We start from the raw sequence: 16,365 nt of genomic DNA on the forward strand, positions 1-16,365 counted from the left end.
ATTTCGTTTTTGGTCTGATGCTACACTCATCAGTCCTATCGTGATGGGTCCGCGACTTAATGTGTGATTATGCAACAGATGCCCATGTAGGCCTACTCACTGACAACTCATTGAGAATCTATTCTGTGCTGTGAATTATATTCATAGGCAACACTCACACACCAATTTACATTGTAAGTCTACATTGTGATCCTCGAGGCTCCAGGTGTGCGCCAGCCGCCAGACCGTTATGTAAATCTGACTTTTGAGGTAAAGGGTCAACAACAATATGGCTCATCGATGGCTAATTTTCCTGGCAGGACTAGCTGTCTCACGAAATGTAACTATAATGATTTGAACAAACATATTGCAGTCATTCAAGGAATTCTGTGTGAAAGCAATTACAAAAGTATCCACAGTTTAATTCACAGACTTGTGTTAAGTGTGTGCTAAGAGTTTTGTGATTTCAGTACGAACAAATGTGCTAAACCAATTGTAATTCTTTGTTGTTCCTTGCCAGTTTTGCTAATCTGTTTTCGATAGGTCACCGATTTCGGTACAACACCTGTATTGTTTGCAGTCTCAGGCAAGGGCAAAGATTACAAAATTCAAACGACAAACAACTGCCACAGATGATTTTACTTTATTTTCAATTTGACCAAAGACCACAATGTTTTATTCTCCATCATTCAAAGTATTTTGCCTCTACATAAATGAACCTCATCGTAGATTAAAATTACAATTAGAAATATGTATTCCTTTTAAGATGAATCTATTGCTATTGCTTATTACCTGATGTCCAGTGTCATTGGCTCAGGCACTCACTACACCAGCATAACAGGGCTTAAGGGGTGCATTGACGCTGAACGAACTTCATGGGTGCGTTTGTTGGGGGCAAGTCTTGCCTCATAAGATCATTCACAGCTGGGACACAATGATTCTCTCTAAAAGAGAAAATCATTAATGAGTTGTGTATCTCAACACTTCAGTTGCCACACTTAACAAAAAATTATATTACATTGTACAACATTGTATCCATGAAGGAACTTGACTCTGAAAGTATGGTGTAAAAATGAAGACTTTAATTAGATAATCAATAAAAACATGACCATGAAACTAAAACACTATGACATAGTAAACAACAATACAAAATAAGGTATAATTCTTGCCTGTCTTGCTTGTTCCAACATTGTATCCATAGAGGAACTTGACTCTGAAAGTATGGTGTCAAAATGATTCTAAATAAGACTTTATTTAGATAATCAAAAAAACATGATCATGAAACTATAATAAAGTAAACAAAAAATAAAAATGTGTGTGCTGCTTAGATATTCTCTTCTGTGTGTGTCCTGCAGTGAGCTCTGAAATGGCCAGCCTGTCTAAAGGTTTTATCACAGAAGTCACAGCAGTCAGGGCTTCTCTCCAGTGTGGATCCTGCTGTGAACTGTGTAACTGCCAGCATGGCTAAAGGTTTTACCACAGAGGTCACAGCTGTAGGGCTTCTCTCCAGTGTGGATCCTGCAGTGAACTCTGAAACTGTTAGCATGGCTAAAGGTTTGACCACAGAGGTCACAGCTGTAGGGCTTCTCTCCAGTGTGGATTCTGCGGTGAGCTGTTAATTCCCCAGTCTGTCTAAAGGTTTTACCACAGAGGTCACAGCTGTAGGGCTTCTCTCCAGTGTGGATCATGTGGTGAACAGTGAAATTGGTAGCTCTGCTAAAGGTTTTACCACAGAGGTCACAGCTGTAGGGCTTCTCTGAATCCTGATGGGACCCCTGCACTGTCTGCCCTGGGGGGCTTCTCCCCGGCTCCAAACCTTTTGAGGGCAACCTTTTATTCTTCATTCAACCTTTATTTAACAAGGAAAACCTGTTGAGACATAATCCCTTTTTCAAGGAGACCTGAAGAACGATATTCAAAAGTTACATTGACCACATGTATGACAGTACGCACCTACTTACATTTAGCAGACGCTCTTATCCAGAGCGACTTACAGTAAGTACAGGGACATTCCCCCCGAGGCAAGTAGGGTGAAGTGCCTTGCCCAAGGACACAACGTCATTTGGCACGGCTGGGAATCGAACTGGCAACCTTCAGATTACTAGCCCGACTCCCTCACCGCTCAGCCACCTGACTCCCTGTTATAACTGCAGCCTTGTCCACTACCAGAGGATAACTCATCACGCGTGCGTTTGTGTGTGTTCTCCCAGGTTCTCCTAATGTTGTGAAGTCAGAGGAGAAGTCCCCCAAACCCCCAGAAGGTTCCTTTAAATTCATACCCTTCAGGAGGTGATTCAGGCTTCTCTCTGTGTGAACGTAAATGCAACATGAAGAATGATAACATGTCTTGATTTCATTTTCTGGTATACATGCCTCTGAGGCCGACACAAGACCCCTCTTCTAGAACATTTTAAGGTGCTGCGACGGGACGTGTATCATCACTGCATTTCGTGGCCTTGGGTGGGGATTTCATTAACAATTTATTCCACACATGACATGGTACATTACCACAGTCTACCACTAGATAGCAGCGGTAGCCTGTACAGATGTGCAACAGATGCTCATGTACTCACTCTCAACTCATCGAGAATGTCTTCTGTGCTGTGAATTATATTCATAGGCAACACTCACACACCAATTCTTATTGTAAGTTGACATTGTGATCCTTGCAGGTGTGCGCCAGCCGCCAGACCGTTGTAATTCTGACTTTGGAGGTAAAGGGTCAACAACAATACAGATCCTCGATTGCTAATTTTCCTGGCAGGACTACGCTGTCTCACTCTACAGTGATTGTAAAAGTCATGCACAAATATTCAACTGTAACCCAAGCTATCTGCCATGATGATGTCATCATGGACCCCCATTGTGACATCATCAAACAAAGGCAGGAGGAAGAAACAGAAATCCTTCTCACTGAAACTGTCAATCAATGGTCCAATAGTACAATAAGTCAAATGAAGTACCAATAAGGGTAATTAAAATGGCAAATGTCTTGCTCTAAATGTATAATGTAATATTTTGTATTCATTGAGATTTCTATTTAACAATTTTTGCAAATTAGAAAGGATCAACCCAGAATCATTATTGTTGTATACTTATCAAAAGTCTGATATGTAAATAAAAACATGCTTCAAAATATCTGCTGTTTCACCTTTATTATTGTTATTATTATTATTATTGTTGTTACTACTACTACTACTACTACTACTACTACTACTACTACTACTATTACTACTATTACTACTACTACTACTATTACTACTATTACTACTACTACTACTACTACTATTACTACTACTACTACTACTACTACTACTACTACTACTACTACTACTACTACTACTACTACTACTACTACTACTACTACTACTACTATTACTACTATTACTACTATTACTACTACTACTACTACTACTACTACTACTACTACTACTACTACTACTACTACTACTACTACTACTACTACTACAACACAACTTCTATAAAGGTTCTTCACAGAGCTTCAAAAAGTTCTTCAATGTGAAGGGGTTCTTCTAAGAACATTTTCTTGAAGTTTCCTCAAAGCACCATAAGAGGTTCATCCACAGTTTCAAATTGAGGAACCTTCAAAAGTTCCACAAGGTTCTTGTTCTTTCAACAATTGTTGAAAGTTGGTAAGTGTGCCAGTGATCCAAATGACTGAGCAAAGGTGTAGACGTTTAACTTTCTTGTTTGGAAGGGTTAGCAGAAAAAAAAACATTGCTGACATGGTGATGACAGAAAGGAGGGCAGTCCCTGATGCTTGTCAGGGTTGGTGTTACCGTAGATGGAAAGTCTCTCTTATCAGTGGAAATGAAAGGCCCTCTTTATCTTCTCGAAGAAGCCACGTTTTGGCAAAGACTCCATTTCCAGTTTTCTTTTTTCTGACTTTTTCTCTTCCTTTTCTTTCTTCTTCATTTCCTTTCTTTGCTCTTCTGCTAACCTTTGCATCTCTTTCCTTTCTAGATCTTTCATTTTGCGTCTCTCATTCTCCAGCTTTGTTTGAATCTTCATGTTTCTTTTTTCTGCCTGCTCCAGCTGCTTCCTCTGTTTCTTCTCCATCTTCTCCTGCGCCAGCTTTTCTGCTTTCTTCTGCTTTTCTATGAACTCCCTCTCTTTCTTTGCTGCTTTCCCCTCCTCAGCCTTTATCTCATTCTCAATTTTTTTCAATATGTCACTGTTGGAACTCTCCCCAACAGATGCCTCCAGTACTTTCATCTTTGCCAATCCACTCTCTAATCCTTCCTCCTGGTTGGCCAAGGGGTGGGTGTAGATTCGAGTGTCCTTAGGAAGAGGTGTGCAGGTGGGATGCTTGACCCCGTGGGGGTGCCTGGCCTGAGCTTCCAGGGGCTTGGTGGTGGTGAGGCCCAAGTATGCTCCATCTTTACCCAGTGGCAGGGGTGTGGGGGTTGGGGAGACTGGCTGATGGATGGGGGACATTGATGGAAATTTGATATCTTCTGTCTGTGTTGGAGACAAGAAAATAGTTAGCACTGTAATGGAATACCCAACAAAAAAGGACATTTTCTGAAGTAAAAAACAAATGACATGTTGGCATATAGTCTTACCTCCTCAAGCAGTTCATCCAACATCTTCAACTCCTCCAAGATGGTAGGAGACTTAAGCACCTGTGTGTGAGGTGTCTCCTGCAGATCTTCAAGTTTCTTCTTGGAGGAGTTGAGCTCCTGCTCTTTCTGTCTCTGCTCTGCCTCCCACAGCTCTCGCTCCTTCTGCCTCCACTCTCTCCACCTCTCCTGCCTCTGCATGTCCAGACTGTCTTCTGCCAGCCTTTTCTCTGCCTCCCTTAGCTCTGCCAGCCTCTTTTCAGGCGGCTTCTGTAAGGCATTTTTCAGGTCTACCCACCTTTTAATTATAAACCTCGATTCAGCATCCTTCTTTGCTGCCTGCATCTTCCGGGCCCATCTCTGTTCAGCCAGTATCTGTGGCCCGCTTTTTACCACCGGTGTCCGTTCTTTCTTTTTCTTATCCATCCGCTTCTTTTCTGGAAATACGCTCATGTTCTCTGTTCTGTTTGGAATGGAAAGTGACTGCAGTGTTGACATCAACTTTTATAGTTATTTTACTCATTATGACCAACAGATATGACACATTAGAAATGACACATTGCTTTGTGACATCATAGCTATTGTGACAAAATTCTGACTCGCCCGCTGGACATTTCATTCTCTGATGTTTTTCTAACATAGGGCTATTTCATGGCAAAAACATGGCGCATGTATCTTCAAGTAAGAAAATGACTTGGTTTACGGCATGTCCTGAAGTGCCCCAAAGGTTGATTTGTAATAAACAGCACAATATTCTCTAAAGCAAAATAACTGTGTAAATAGTAATTTTCTACAATATATTGCCGACATGCATCATTTTCTGGTCTTGTCACCTGAAGCTTGATAAAAAAAGGCTGGGCCTAATTAGCAATAATCTGAAACCAAAGCAACCGTAAAACCTAAAGCAGAGTAACGGAAAAGTTGAAACTTTGCTGAATTCTAATCAGAAAAGTTGCCTGACAAGAAGTAACGCAAATTACAAAAACTAAGACACCTATCATCATATATACCGAAGGATGATTTCAACTTCTGGAACTTATTTTAAATATCGACTCAATAATAAATCGATTTTTGAGCACAACTCCTAAATATGTAGCATAAATAACAAGAGCACATGAAAAAGGTACTTACGGATTCAGAGTAGCATTCTGCTTGTAAAAGTGTCAGTACAGATCGAGGTAGAAATCTAGAAAGGTCTTGCACAAACATTCAACTGTAACCCAAGCTATCTGCTATGATGATGTCATCATGGACCCCCATTGTGACATCATCAAACATAGGCAGGAGGAAGAAACAGAAATCTTTCTCACTGAAACTGTCAATCAATGGTCCAATAGTACAGTATAATAATTACCAATACTACTACTACTACTAATACCAAGCTGTTTTGGCTAAATCTCTCAGCAGTAAACACAGTGAACCTGTCAACCGGCATGATAACAGCTGATAGGAGTCACTATAAATCTTAAACATTGATGGTTGTGGCTTCAAAATAGCTGATGTGTGTCTGTGCAAAACCCTTGTGAACTTGGAGAGCCCCACCCGTCATCATTTAAATTAAAAAGCTGAATACAAAAATACACAAATGATACAGAAAACACTAGAAATGACTATTTTACTGCCCTGCTGTAATAAGAACATACTCTAAGTCAGTATTCCTCAACCCTGGTTCTCGGGACTCACTGTCCTGCCTGTTTCCCTGCTCCAACACACCTGATTCTAATGAATGGGTTGTTATGAAGCTCAGGAGAAGCCTGATAACAAACATTCATTTAAATCAGGTGTGTTTGACCAGGGAACATCTAAAACATGCTAGACATGGGTCCCAAGCACCATCCCAATCATGGGAAACTTGCTGCCCTAAAAGCCCATTCAATAAAATACAGACAAACACAAGCACACACACACACACAGAGAAGTTCCTGGCATTGAGATAGACTAGTATATCTTCTGGTTTCATCCAATGAGTCAACAGCTCTGGGACACTTAATGATTCTCTAAAAAGAGAGAACTCTAAAAGAAAGAATCATTAATGAGTTGTGTATCTCAACACTTCAGTTGCCAAACTTAACATACAATGATATAACATTGTACAACATTGTATCCATAGAGGAATTTGACTCTGAAAGTATGGTGTCAAAATGAAGTCTTTAATTAGATAATCAATGACAACACAATCATGAAACAATAAACACTATAATATAGTAAACATCCATTAAAAAAGTAAGGTATTAATTATGCCTGTCTTGCTTGTTCTGGTTCTTGATCTTCTGCTGTACTTTCTATGTGCACAATCTGGTGTATTTACAGTTAGGTCCATAAATATTTGGACATTGACACAATTTTCATCATTTTGGCTCTGTATACCACCACAATGGATTTGAAATGAAACAATCAAGATGTGCTTTAAGTGCAGACTTTCAGATTTAATTTCAGGGTATTTACATCCAAATCAGGTGAACGGTGTAGGAATTACAACACATTTTATATGTGCCCCCCCCCCCCTTTTTAAGGGACCAAAAATAATTGGACAAACTAACATAATCATAAATCTAATTGTCACTTTTAATACTTGGTTGCAAATCCTTTGCAGTCAATGACAGCCTGAAGTCTGGAACCCATAGACATCACCAGACGCTGGGTTTCGTCCCTGGTGATGCTCTGCCAGGCCTCTACTGCAACTGTCTTCAGTTCCTGCTTGTTCTTGGGGCATTTTCCCTTCAGTTTTGTCTTTAGCAAGTGAAATGCATGCTCAATTGGATTTAGGTCAGGTGATTGACTTGGCCATTGCAGAACATTCCACTTCTTTGCCTTAAAAAACTCTTTGGTTGCTTTCGCAGTATGCTTCGGGTCATTGTCCATCTGCACTGTGAAGCGCCGTCCTATGAGTTCTGAAGCATTTGGCTGAATCTGAGCAGATAATATTGCCAGAAACACTTCAGAATTCATCCTACTGCTTTTGTCAGCAGTCACATCATCGATAAATACAAGGGAACCAGTTCCATTGGCAGCCATACATGCCCACGCCATATCACTACCTCCACCATGCTTCACTGATGAGGTGGTATGCTTTGGATCATGAGCAGTTCCTTCCCTTCTCCATACTCTTCTCTTCCCATCATTCAGGTACAAGTTGATCTTGGTCTCATCTGTCCATAGGATGTTGTTCCAGAACTGTACAGGGTCTTTTAGATGTTTTTTTGGCAAACTCTAATCTGGTCTTCCTGTTTTTGAGACTCACCAATGGTTTACATCTTGTGGTGAACCCTCTGTATTTACTCTGGTGAAGTCTTCTCTTAATTTTTGACTTTGACACAGATACGCCTACCTCCTGGAGAGTGTTCTTGATCTGGCCAACTGTTGTGAAGGGGTTTTTCTTCACCAGGGAAAGAATTCTTCTGTCATCCACCACAGTTGTTTTCCGTGGTCTTCCGGGTCTTTTGGTGTTGCTGAGCTCACCAGTGCATTCTTTCTTTTTAAGAATGTACCAAACAGTTGATTTGGCCACACCTAATGTTTTTGCTATCTCTCTGATAGGTTTGTTTTGATTTTTCAGCCTAACGATGGCTTGCTTCACTGATGGTGACAGCTCTTTGGACTTCATATTAAGAGTTGACAGCAACAGATTCCAAACACAAATACCATACTTGAAATGAATTCTAGACCTTTTATCTGCTCCTTGTCAATGAAATAACGAACTCCCATGAGGGAATAACATACACCTGGCCATGGAACAGCTGAGCAGCCAATTGTCCAATTACTTTTGGTCCCTTAAAAAGGGGGGGGGGGGCACATATAAAATGTATTGTAATTCATACACCGTTCACCTGATTTGGATGTAAATACCCTGAAATTAAAGCTGAAAGTCTGCACTTAAAGCACATCTTGATTGTTTCATTTCAAATCCATTGTGGTGGTATACAGAGTCAAAATGATGAAAATTGTGTCAATGTCCAAATATTTATGGACCTAACTGTATAATGTAATGTCCTCAGACAGGTCTTTCCAAAGCCTAGGTCCTAATGCTAAAATCCTTAACCTAAACATTCTTTCAAATCATAATGAAATTATTTATCTTCAGTTACCTTTTTAAATATTTTTTAACTAAATTATTATAACACATGAAATAATGAATTTGGCTCTTACAATAGTAATTTGGTTTTCTTCAAAATTATAGGCTATATGATTAGCCTACACAATATGCATTACATGCAAATGAACTATAAAATGACTTTGGATTGGAATTGCACATTTTAAATCCAATGATAATAATATACTCTGTCTCTATTGCGTGTGTCTCAAGTTTTATTTCAAAACGGAGAATTACAAAATAGAAAATAAATTCATGAAGCTTTTGAGCACTCAACTTAAATATTAGACCCATTGAAACAAAACAGCACTACTAATACTGCAATTATTGTCATGTTTAGCCAAACCCCTCTTCCCAGCTCCTCAGCATGAGCCCCTATGGCTCTTGGTGATAGGCTAGGCACACACAGAGAAGACACAACACTAATTTAAGGAAGATATCACCAACATACTTCATAAACAGTATCTATAATGTATACTGTTTACAGCCACCAGAAGCCACAAGATTAAGACTTATTTAGTAGACATGCACGTGCACACTTCTTGTCCTAATCTTGTTTTCTCTCCTTCGTAGGACGACTAGTGTGTGTGTGTCTGTTGCCTTGTGGACCAATCAGGGTGCCAGCATCTGCCTGGGCGTGGCAGGAGGATGCCATTCTTGTGTGCCTACCTACAGCTGTGAACATCATTAATGAGTTGTGTATCTCAACACTTCAGTTGCCAAAAAATGATATTACATTGTACAACATTATATCCATAGAGGAACTTGACTATGAAAGTATGGTGTCAAAATGAAGACTTTAATTAGATAATCAATAACAACATGAGCATGAAACAATAAACACTATAATAAAGTAAACAACAATACAAAATAAGGTATAATTCTTGACTGTCTTGCTTGTTCTGGTTATTGATCTTCTACATGTGCTGTCCTAGTAGGTGCAGGCAAGTAGTTCTTCCAGCTGTGGGTCATAAAGAAGTTCTCTCAGGAGGTGATTTCTGGGAAAACTTCACCCACTAGGTTTTTCTATCATAGATGTGCAAGAAACTCTTCAATAGGTCATTTGTTTGACATAAATAGTCAATGTGGGCTGCTTAGGGTTTCTCTTTAGTGTGGGACATGCTGTGACGTCTGAGATTGTTAGCGTTGCTAAAGGTTTTACCACAGAGGTCACAGCTGTAGGGCTTCTCTCCAGTGTGGATCCTACTGTGGACTCTGAAATTGCAAGCCTGGCTAAAGGTTTTATCACAGAGGTCACAGCTGTAAGGCTTCTCTCCTGTGTGGATCCTGCAGTGAGCTGTCAAACCACTAGCATACCTAAAGGTTTTACCACAGAGGTCACAGCTGTAGGGCTTCTCTCCAGTGTGGATCCCGCTATGAGCTCTGAAATGCCCAACCCGACTAAAGGTTTTACCACAGAGGTCACAGCTGTAAGGCTTCTCTCCAGTGTGGATCCTGCTATGAGCTCTGAAAGTGTCAGTCCGGCTAAAAGTTTTACCACAAAGGTCACAGCTGTAGGGCTTCTCTCCAGTGTGGATCCTGCTATGAGTTCTGAAATTGCAAGCCTGGCTAAAGGTCTTACCACAGAGGTCACAGCTGTAGGGCTTCTCTCCAGTGTGGATCCTGCTATGAGCTCTGAAATGCCCAACCTGACTAAAGGTTTTACCACAGAGGTCACAGCTGTAAGGCTTCTCTCCAGTGTGGATCCTGCTATGAGCTCTGAAAGTGTCAGTCCGGCTAAAAGTTTTACCACAAAGGTCACAGCTGTAGGGCTTCTCTCCAGTGTGGATCCTGCTATGAGCTCTGAAATTCCCAGCCTGACTAAAGGTTTTACCACAGAGGTCACAGCTGTAGGGCTTCTCTCCAGTGTGGATCCTGCTATGAGCTCTGAAATTCCCAGCCTGACTAAAGGTTTTACCACAGAGGTCACAGCTGTAGGGCTTCTCTCCAGTGTGGATCCTGCTATGAGCTCTGAAAGTGTCAGTCTGGCTAAAGGTTTTACCACAAAGGTCACAGCTGTAGGGCTTCTCTCCAGTGTGGATCCTCATGTGCTTCTTGAGGTTACTGGATGAAGAAAGGCTCTTCCCACCTGTGTCATAGTGATGTTTCTCCATAACTCAGCTCTCTCTTTGTTCTCTGTCTGGTCTCTCTGGATCCTGTATCTAGTCTCTGGAAGCTTGCTTCTCTCTGGTTGATTCTCCGTCCGGTTACTGCTGTTTCTGGTTGAGTCTCTGTAGTCTCTCTGGTTGAGTCTCTATGTAGTCTCTCTGGTTGAGTGTCTGTAGTCTCTCTGGAGCCTTAAGGAGTCTTCTCTGTCTAGTCTCCGCCCATGATCGAATATGATTGGCCAGTAGGAGATCTGCAGCTTTCACATATAAATTACATATTTTGTCTTTCATAATGGGCCACTTTGCATATGTAATGTTGATCATTTGGTGAGAGGTGTATGTTTCTCAGGTTTATTTTTACTGGAGAAACACAAAACATTTTTGGCATTCAACTCCTATTTGTAGTAATTTGGTTTTCTTCAAAATTATAGGCTATATGATTAGACATGGTAAAAAAAGAGACACATGTTCGTTTTACAGGGAAAATAAAACCACAGAGACATATCTGTCTGTGTTTGTATTCTATTTATTCCATTGTCTTCATTTATCTTTTTAATCCTGCAAATTTAATTCAATTCAATTCAATTTTATTTCGCCATGTATACAGATACTAGGAATTTGATTTGGTATTCTCCATGCACTCCTGCACGAGATCTCCACGGCCCGGAGGGGCTGCAAGAGAGTCTCGCAGCAGCACTCGCCGCAAGCTTCTCTGTGTTGTTATCCAAAGTGCGGTTAAAAGCCACAGTCTGAGCTGCAACAGCTCTGCGCAGCGCATCAATCATGTCGGGCAGCCTTAGGGGGCTTTTGACAGCTGTTAGGGGTCAGGTGGCTGAGCGGTTAGGGAATCGGGCTAGCAATCAGAAGGTTGCCAGTTTGATTACCGGCCGTGTCAAATGATGTTGTGACCTTGGGTAAAGCACTTCATCCTACTTGCCTAGGGGGGAATGTCCCTGTACTTACTGTAAGTCGCTCTGGATAAGAGCGTCTGCTAAATGTAATGTTACCTTTTCATCAATTTTCCGATAAACCAGGTGATAAGATGTAAATTCTGGAGAAGGCAGGCCGGAAGGAGTCACGACAAAGGAAAGGAGTTGACTTTGGTTTATTAGTCGAGCAGCCCGGATCAAACAGTTCAAGACGAGCTGATGGCATGAGTGAGAACTCTGTCTCTCAGTTGTGCTTAAATACATGAGTTGGACATTACATATATAGAATGACACAGAATTGCTTCCTTAACGGGTCTTCAGTGGTCAGTGTATTGACACCCTAGAACGTTCAGCAGGTGAAGTGGTCGTTAATCACATAAGCCTTAGTTGTACATGATTTTCCTCACTGTCTCCCCTCAGTCTGGACTGCATGCTATATTCTGCTCAGAGGGGGCCTCGCTGCATGACCTCTTGACCTTACAGAGACACACGCTGTACATGTATCCAGAAACTCTGCCTTACACGAGGGCAGCGCCCAATCCAATCAGCAGAAAGCCGGTAATCACGGTTCCGAATAGGAAGATTTACTGATCATTGATCTGTTGGGCTAAGATGATTCATATGAAATGTTCCAATAAAGGTGAACATTTTTGGTGAACAAAGTCCAGGTTTGCGAAATACTGTTTATAGGAACTGTTCTGCCCTTAGCAAGCATAGAGAATAGGCTTAGCAGTTTAGCGCCATCTAGTGGCCATTTTAGAATTTCGGCCTTTTTACGTTGGTCATTTGCAGCAGCTACAGCTGACTCGTGTTATTGTTTATTGTTTCCACGGTAACAGAAGCCGGCTCTGAAATAATTCATTTTTTACGTTGATAACACAAACAACAAGACTACTCTCTTAATCCCAAACCATATCGATCCTTGTATTTATGTTAATTTCTTAGATCGCATCGTCTGTAAGTACCATACAGAAATACTTTCAGTTAATTGTAAGATAGATCTTAGCAATTTCAGTTATTTCTCTGATTATCTGTATATCACCTTTCCTGCTGCCATGAAATGTGCTACTGTAGCATACTAACGAAATAACACAGAAGACCTCAAGAGACTATTATACCTTTATTCTGTCAAATTGGATTGTAATTGAATATCATATTTGTAAAACATATTTTTTGTATACTTTCAGTTTTACTCTGTTTCATTAAAAAAACCTGGAGCTTGGAAGCTACATCCTGACTTCGCGTCTATATGAAAGGAGTTAGGCTGGCTGTCGACATGTGTTAAGAAACACAGGACAGTAAAGGAACCTAAGTTTCTTACACTTATCATTCGGTAAGAGAGGGCCTCTCTCCAAAACCAGACGCCCAACACACACAGGCTGGGCTCTTTTTGCATTTACCAACTATTACGAACATTGACTCAAAAAAATACTGCCCTTCTTCAGATTTTTACTCAATAAAGAAACTAAAGCCACGTCACTGGGTTCTGTTTATGAAGCTGGATGAACGAAGGTAAAGTCATAGCCTTCCGAAAGTGAATCAGGCTGTGTGAATGTAAATTCAGCATGAAGAATGATAACATGTCTCGATGTCATGTTCTGGTATACATGCCTCTGAGGCCAACACAAAACCCCTCTTCTAGAACATTTTAAATTGCTGCGACGGGACGTGTATCATTGCACTTTATGAAAACGATTTACTCCATTCGTTATATGGGAGTAGTGTGGTTGCGTGTATTACCACAGTCTACCACTAGATGGGAGCGGTAGCCTGTGTGCACCACTCGGTAGTAAATCAAGACAGCCACAGACTATTTTGTTTTTGGTCTGATGCTCCACTCATCAGTCCTAGCGTGATGGGTCCGCGACTTAATGTGTGATTATGCACCAGATGCTCATGTAGGCCTACTCACTGATAACTCATTGAGAATCTATTCTATGCTGTGAATTATATTCATAGGCAACACTCACACACCAATTTACATTGTAAGTCTACATTGTGATCCTGGCAGGTGTGCGCCAGCCGCCAGACCGTTATGTAAATCTGACTTTTGAGGTAAAGGGTCAACAACAATATGGCTCATCAATAGCTAATTTTCCTGGCAGGACTACCTGTCTCACGAAATGTAACTATAATGATTTTAACAAAAATATTGCAGTCATTGAAGGCATTCTGTGTGAAAGCAATGAAAAAAGTAGTTTAATTCACAGACTTGTGTTAAGTGTGTGCTAGTTTTGTGATTTCAGTACGAACAAATGTGCTAAACCATTTGTAATTCTTTGTTGTTGCTTGCCAGTTTTGCAAATCTTTTTTTTAATAGGTCACCGATTTCGGTACAACACCTGTATTGTTTGCAGTCTCAGGCAAGGGCAAAGATTACAGAATTCAAACGACAAACAACTGCCACAGATGATTTTACTTTATTTTCAATTTGACCAAAGACCACAATGTTTTATTCTCCATCATTCAAAGTATTTTGCCTATACATAAATGAACCTCGTCGTAGATTAAAATTACAATTCGAAATATGTATTCCTTTTATGATGAATCTATTGCTATTGCTTATTACCTGATGGCAGTGTCCTTGGCTCAGGCACTCACTACACCAGCATAACAGGGCTGAAGGGGTGCATTGACGCTGAACGAACTTCATGGGTACGTTTGTTGGGGGAAAGTCTTGCCTCATAAAATCATTAACAGCTGGGACACTCAATGATTCTCTCTAAAAGAGAAAATCATTAATGAGGTATCTCAACACTTCAGTTGCCAAACTTAACAAAAAATGATATTACATTGTACAACATTGTATCCATAGAGGAACTTGACTCTGAAAGTATGATGTCAAAGGAGATGGAGATGACTCTAAATAAGACTTTAATCAAAAAACATGATCATGAAACTATAATGAAGTAAACTAATAAAAAATGTGTGTGCTGCTTAGATATTCTCTTCTGTGTGGGTCCTGCAGTGAGCTCTGAAATGGCCAGCCTGTCTAAAAGTTTTATCACAGAAGTCACAGCTGTAGGGCTTCTCTCCAGTGTGGAATCTACGGTGAACTGTTAAATTCCAAGCCTGTCGGATTCTGCGGTGAACTGTGTAACTGCTAGCATGGCTAAAGGTTTTACCACAGAGGTCACAGCTGGCTTTTCTCCTGTGTGGATTCTGCGGTGAACTGTTAATTTCCCAATCTGACTAAAGGTTTTACCACAGAAGTCACAGCTGTAGGGCTTCTCTCCAGTGTGGATCCTGCGGTGAACTGTGTAACTGCTAGTATGGCCAAAGGTTTTACCACAGAGGTCACAGCTGTAGGGCTTCTCTCCAGTGTGGATTCTGCGGTGAGATGTTAAATCCCCAGTCTGTCTAAAGGTTTTACCACAGAGGTCACAGCTGTAGGGCTTCTCTCCTGTGTGGATTCTGCGGTGAACTGTTAAATCCCCAGCATGTCTAAAGGTTTTACCACAGAGGTCACAGCTGTAGGGCTTCTCTCCAGTGTGGATCCTGCTATGAGCTCTGAAATTGTCAGCCCGTCGAAAGGTTTTACCACAGAGGTCACAGCTGTATGGCTTCTCTCCAGTGTGGGTTCTGCGGTGAGATGTTAAATCCCCAGCCTGTACAAAGGTTTTACCACAGAGGTCACAGCTGTAGGGCTTCTCTCCTGTGTGGATTCTGCGGTGAACTGTTAATTCCCCTGTCTGTCTAAAGGTTTTACCACAGAGGTCACAGCTGTAGGGCTTCTCTCCAGTGTGGATTCTGCTATGAGCTCTGAAATGGCCAGCCTGGCTAAAGGTTTTACCACAGAGGGCACAGCTGTAGGGCTTCTCTCCTGTGTGGATTCTGCAGTGAACTGTTAAATCCCCAGCATGTCTAAAGGTTTTACCACAGATGTCACAGCTGTAGGGCTTCTCTCCATTGTGGATTCTGCGGTGAACTGTGAAATTGCTAGCACGGCTAAAGGTTTTACCACAGAGGTCACAGCTGTAGGGCTTCTCTCCCGTGTGGATTCTGCGGTGAACTTTGAAATTGCTAGCCTGGCTAAAGGTTTTACCACAGAGGTCACAGCTGTAGGGCTTCACACCTGTGTGGATTCTGCAGTGAGCTGTGAAACTGCTTGGATGGCTAAAGGTTTTACCACAGAGGTCACAGCTATAGGGCTTCTCTCCAGTGTGGATCCTGCAGTGAGATGTCAAACCACTAGCCTGCCTAAAGGTTTTACCACATAGGTCACAGCTGTAGGGCTTCTCTCCTGTGTGGATTCTGCGGTGAACTGTTAAATCCCCAGCATGTCTAAAGGTTTTACCACAGAGGTCACAGCTGTAGGACTTCTCTCCAGTGTGGATCCTCATGTGCCTCTTGAGGTTACTGGATGAGGAAAGGCTCTTCCCACATGTGTCACAGTGATGTGTCTCCATAACTCAGCTCTCTCTTTGTTCTCTGGATCCTGTATCTAGTCTTGGAAGCTTGTTTCTCTCTGGTTGATCCTCTGTCTGGTTACTGCTGTTTCTGGTTGAGTCTCTCTATGGTTGAGTCTCTCTATGTAGTCTCTCTGTTGATTGGCCAGTAGGAGATCTGCAGCTTTCACATATAAATGAAATCTTTTGTCTGTCATAATGGGCCACTTTGCATATGTAATGTTGATCATTTGGTGAGAGGTGCTTGTTTATTTTTTACTGGAGAAA

General features: G+C 41.3%; 1 protein-coding gene across 1 annotated transcript in view; it reads right to left on the reverse strand.

Annotated features, from left to right (window-relative positions):
- LOC134034357 (uncharacterized) overlaps positions 1-16,112 on the reverse strand; it is a 43,516-nt gene extending 27,404 nt beyond the window's left edge. Inside the window, exons 1-5 of the mRNA XM_062478883.1 lie at positions 14,883-16,112; positions 14,698-14,781; positions 9,776-10,741; positions 4,956-4,973; positions 1,391-1,735 (exon numbers count right to left, since the gene is read on the reverse strand). Coding sequence (XP_062334867.1) covers positions 1,391-1,735; positions 4,956-4,973; positions 9,776-10,741; positions 14,698-14,781; positions 14,883-16,098 — 2,629 coding nt within the window. The 5' untranslated portion in view covers positions 16,099-16,112. The remainder of the gene's footprint in view (positions 1-1,390; positions 1,736-4,955; positions 4,974-9,775; positions 10,742-14,697; positions 14,782-14,882) is intronic.
- Between the last annotated feature and the right edge of the window lie 253 nt (positions 16,113-16,365).

Source organism: Osmerus eperlanus, chromosome 2, assembly GCF_963692335.1.
Source record: "Osmerus eperlanus chromosome 2, fOsmEpe2.1, whole genome shotgun sequence".
In the NCBI taxonomy this organism is placed as follows: Eukaryota; Metazoa; Chordata; class Actinopteri; order Osmeriformes; family Osmeridae; genus Osmerus; species Osmerus eperlanus.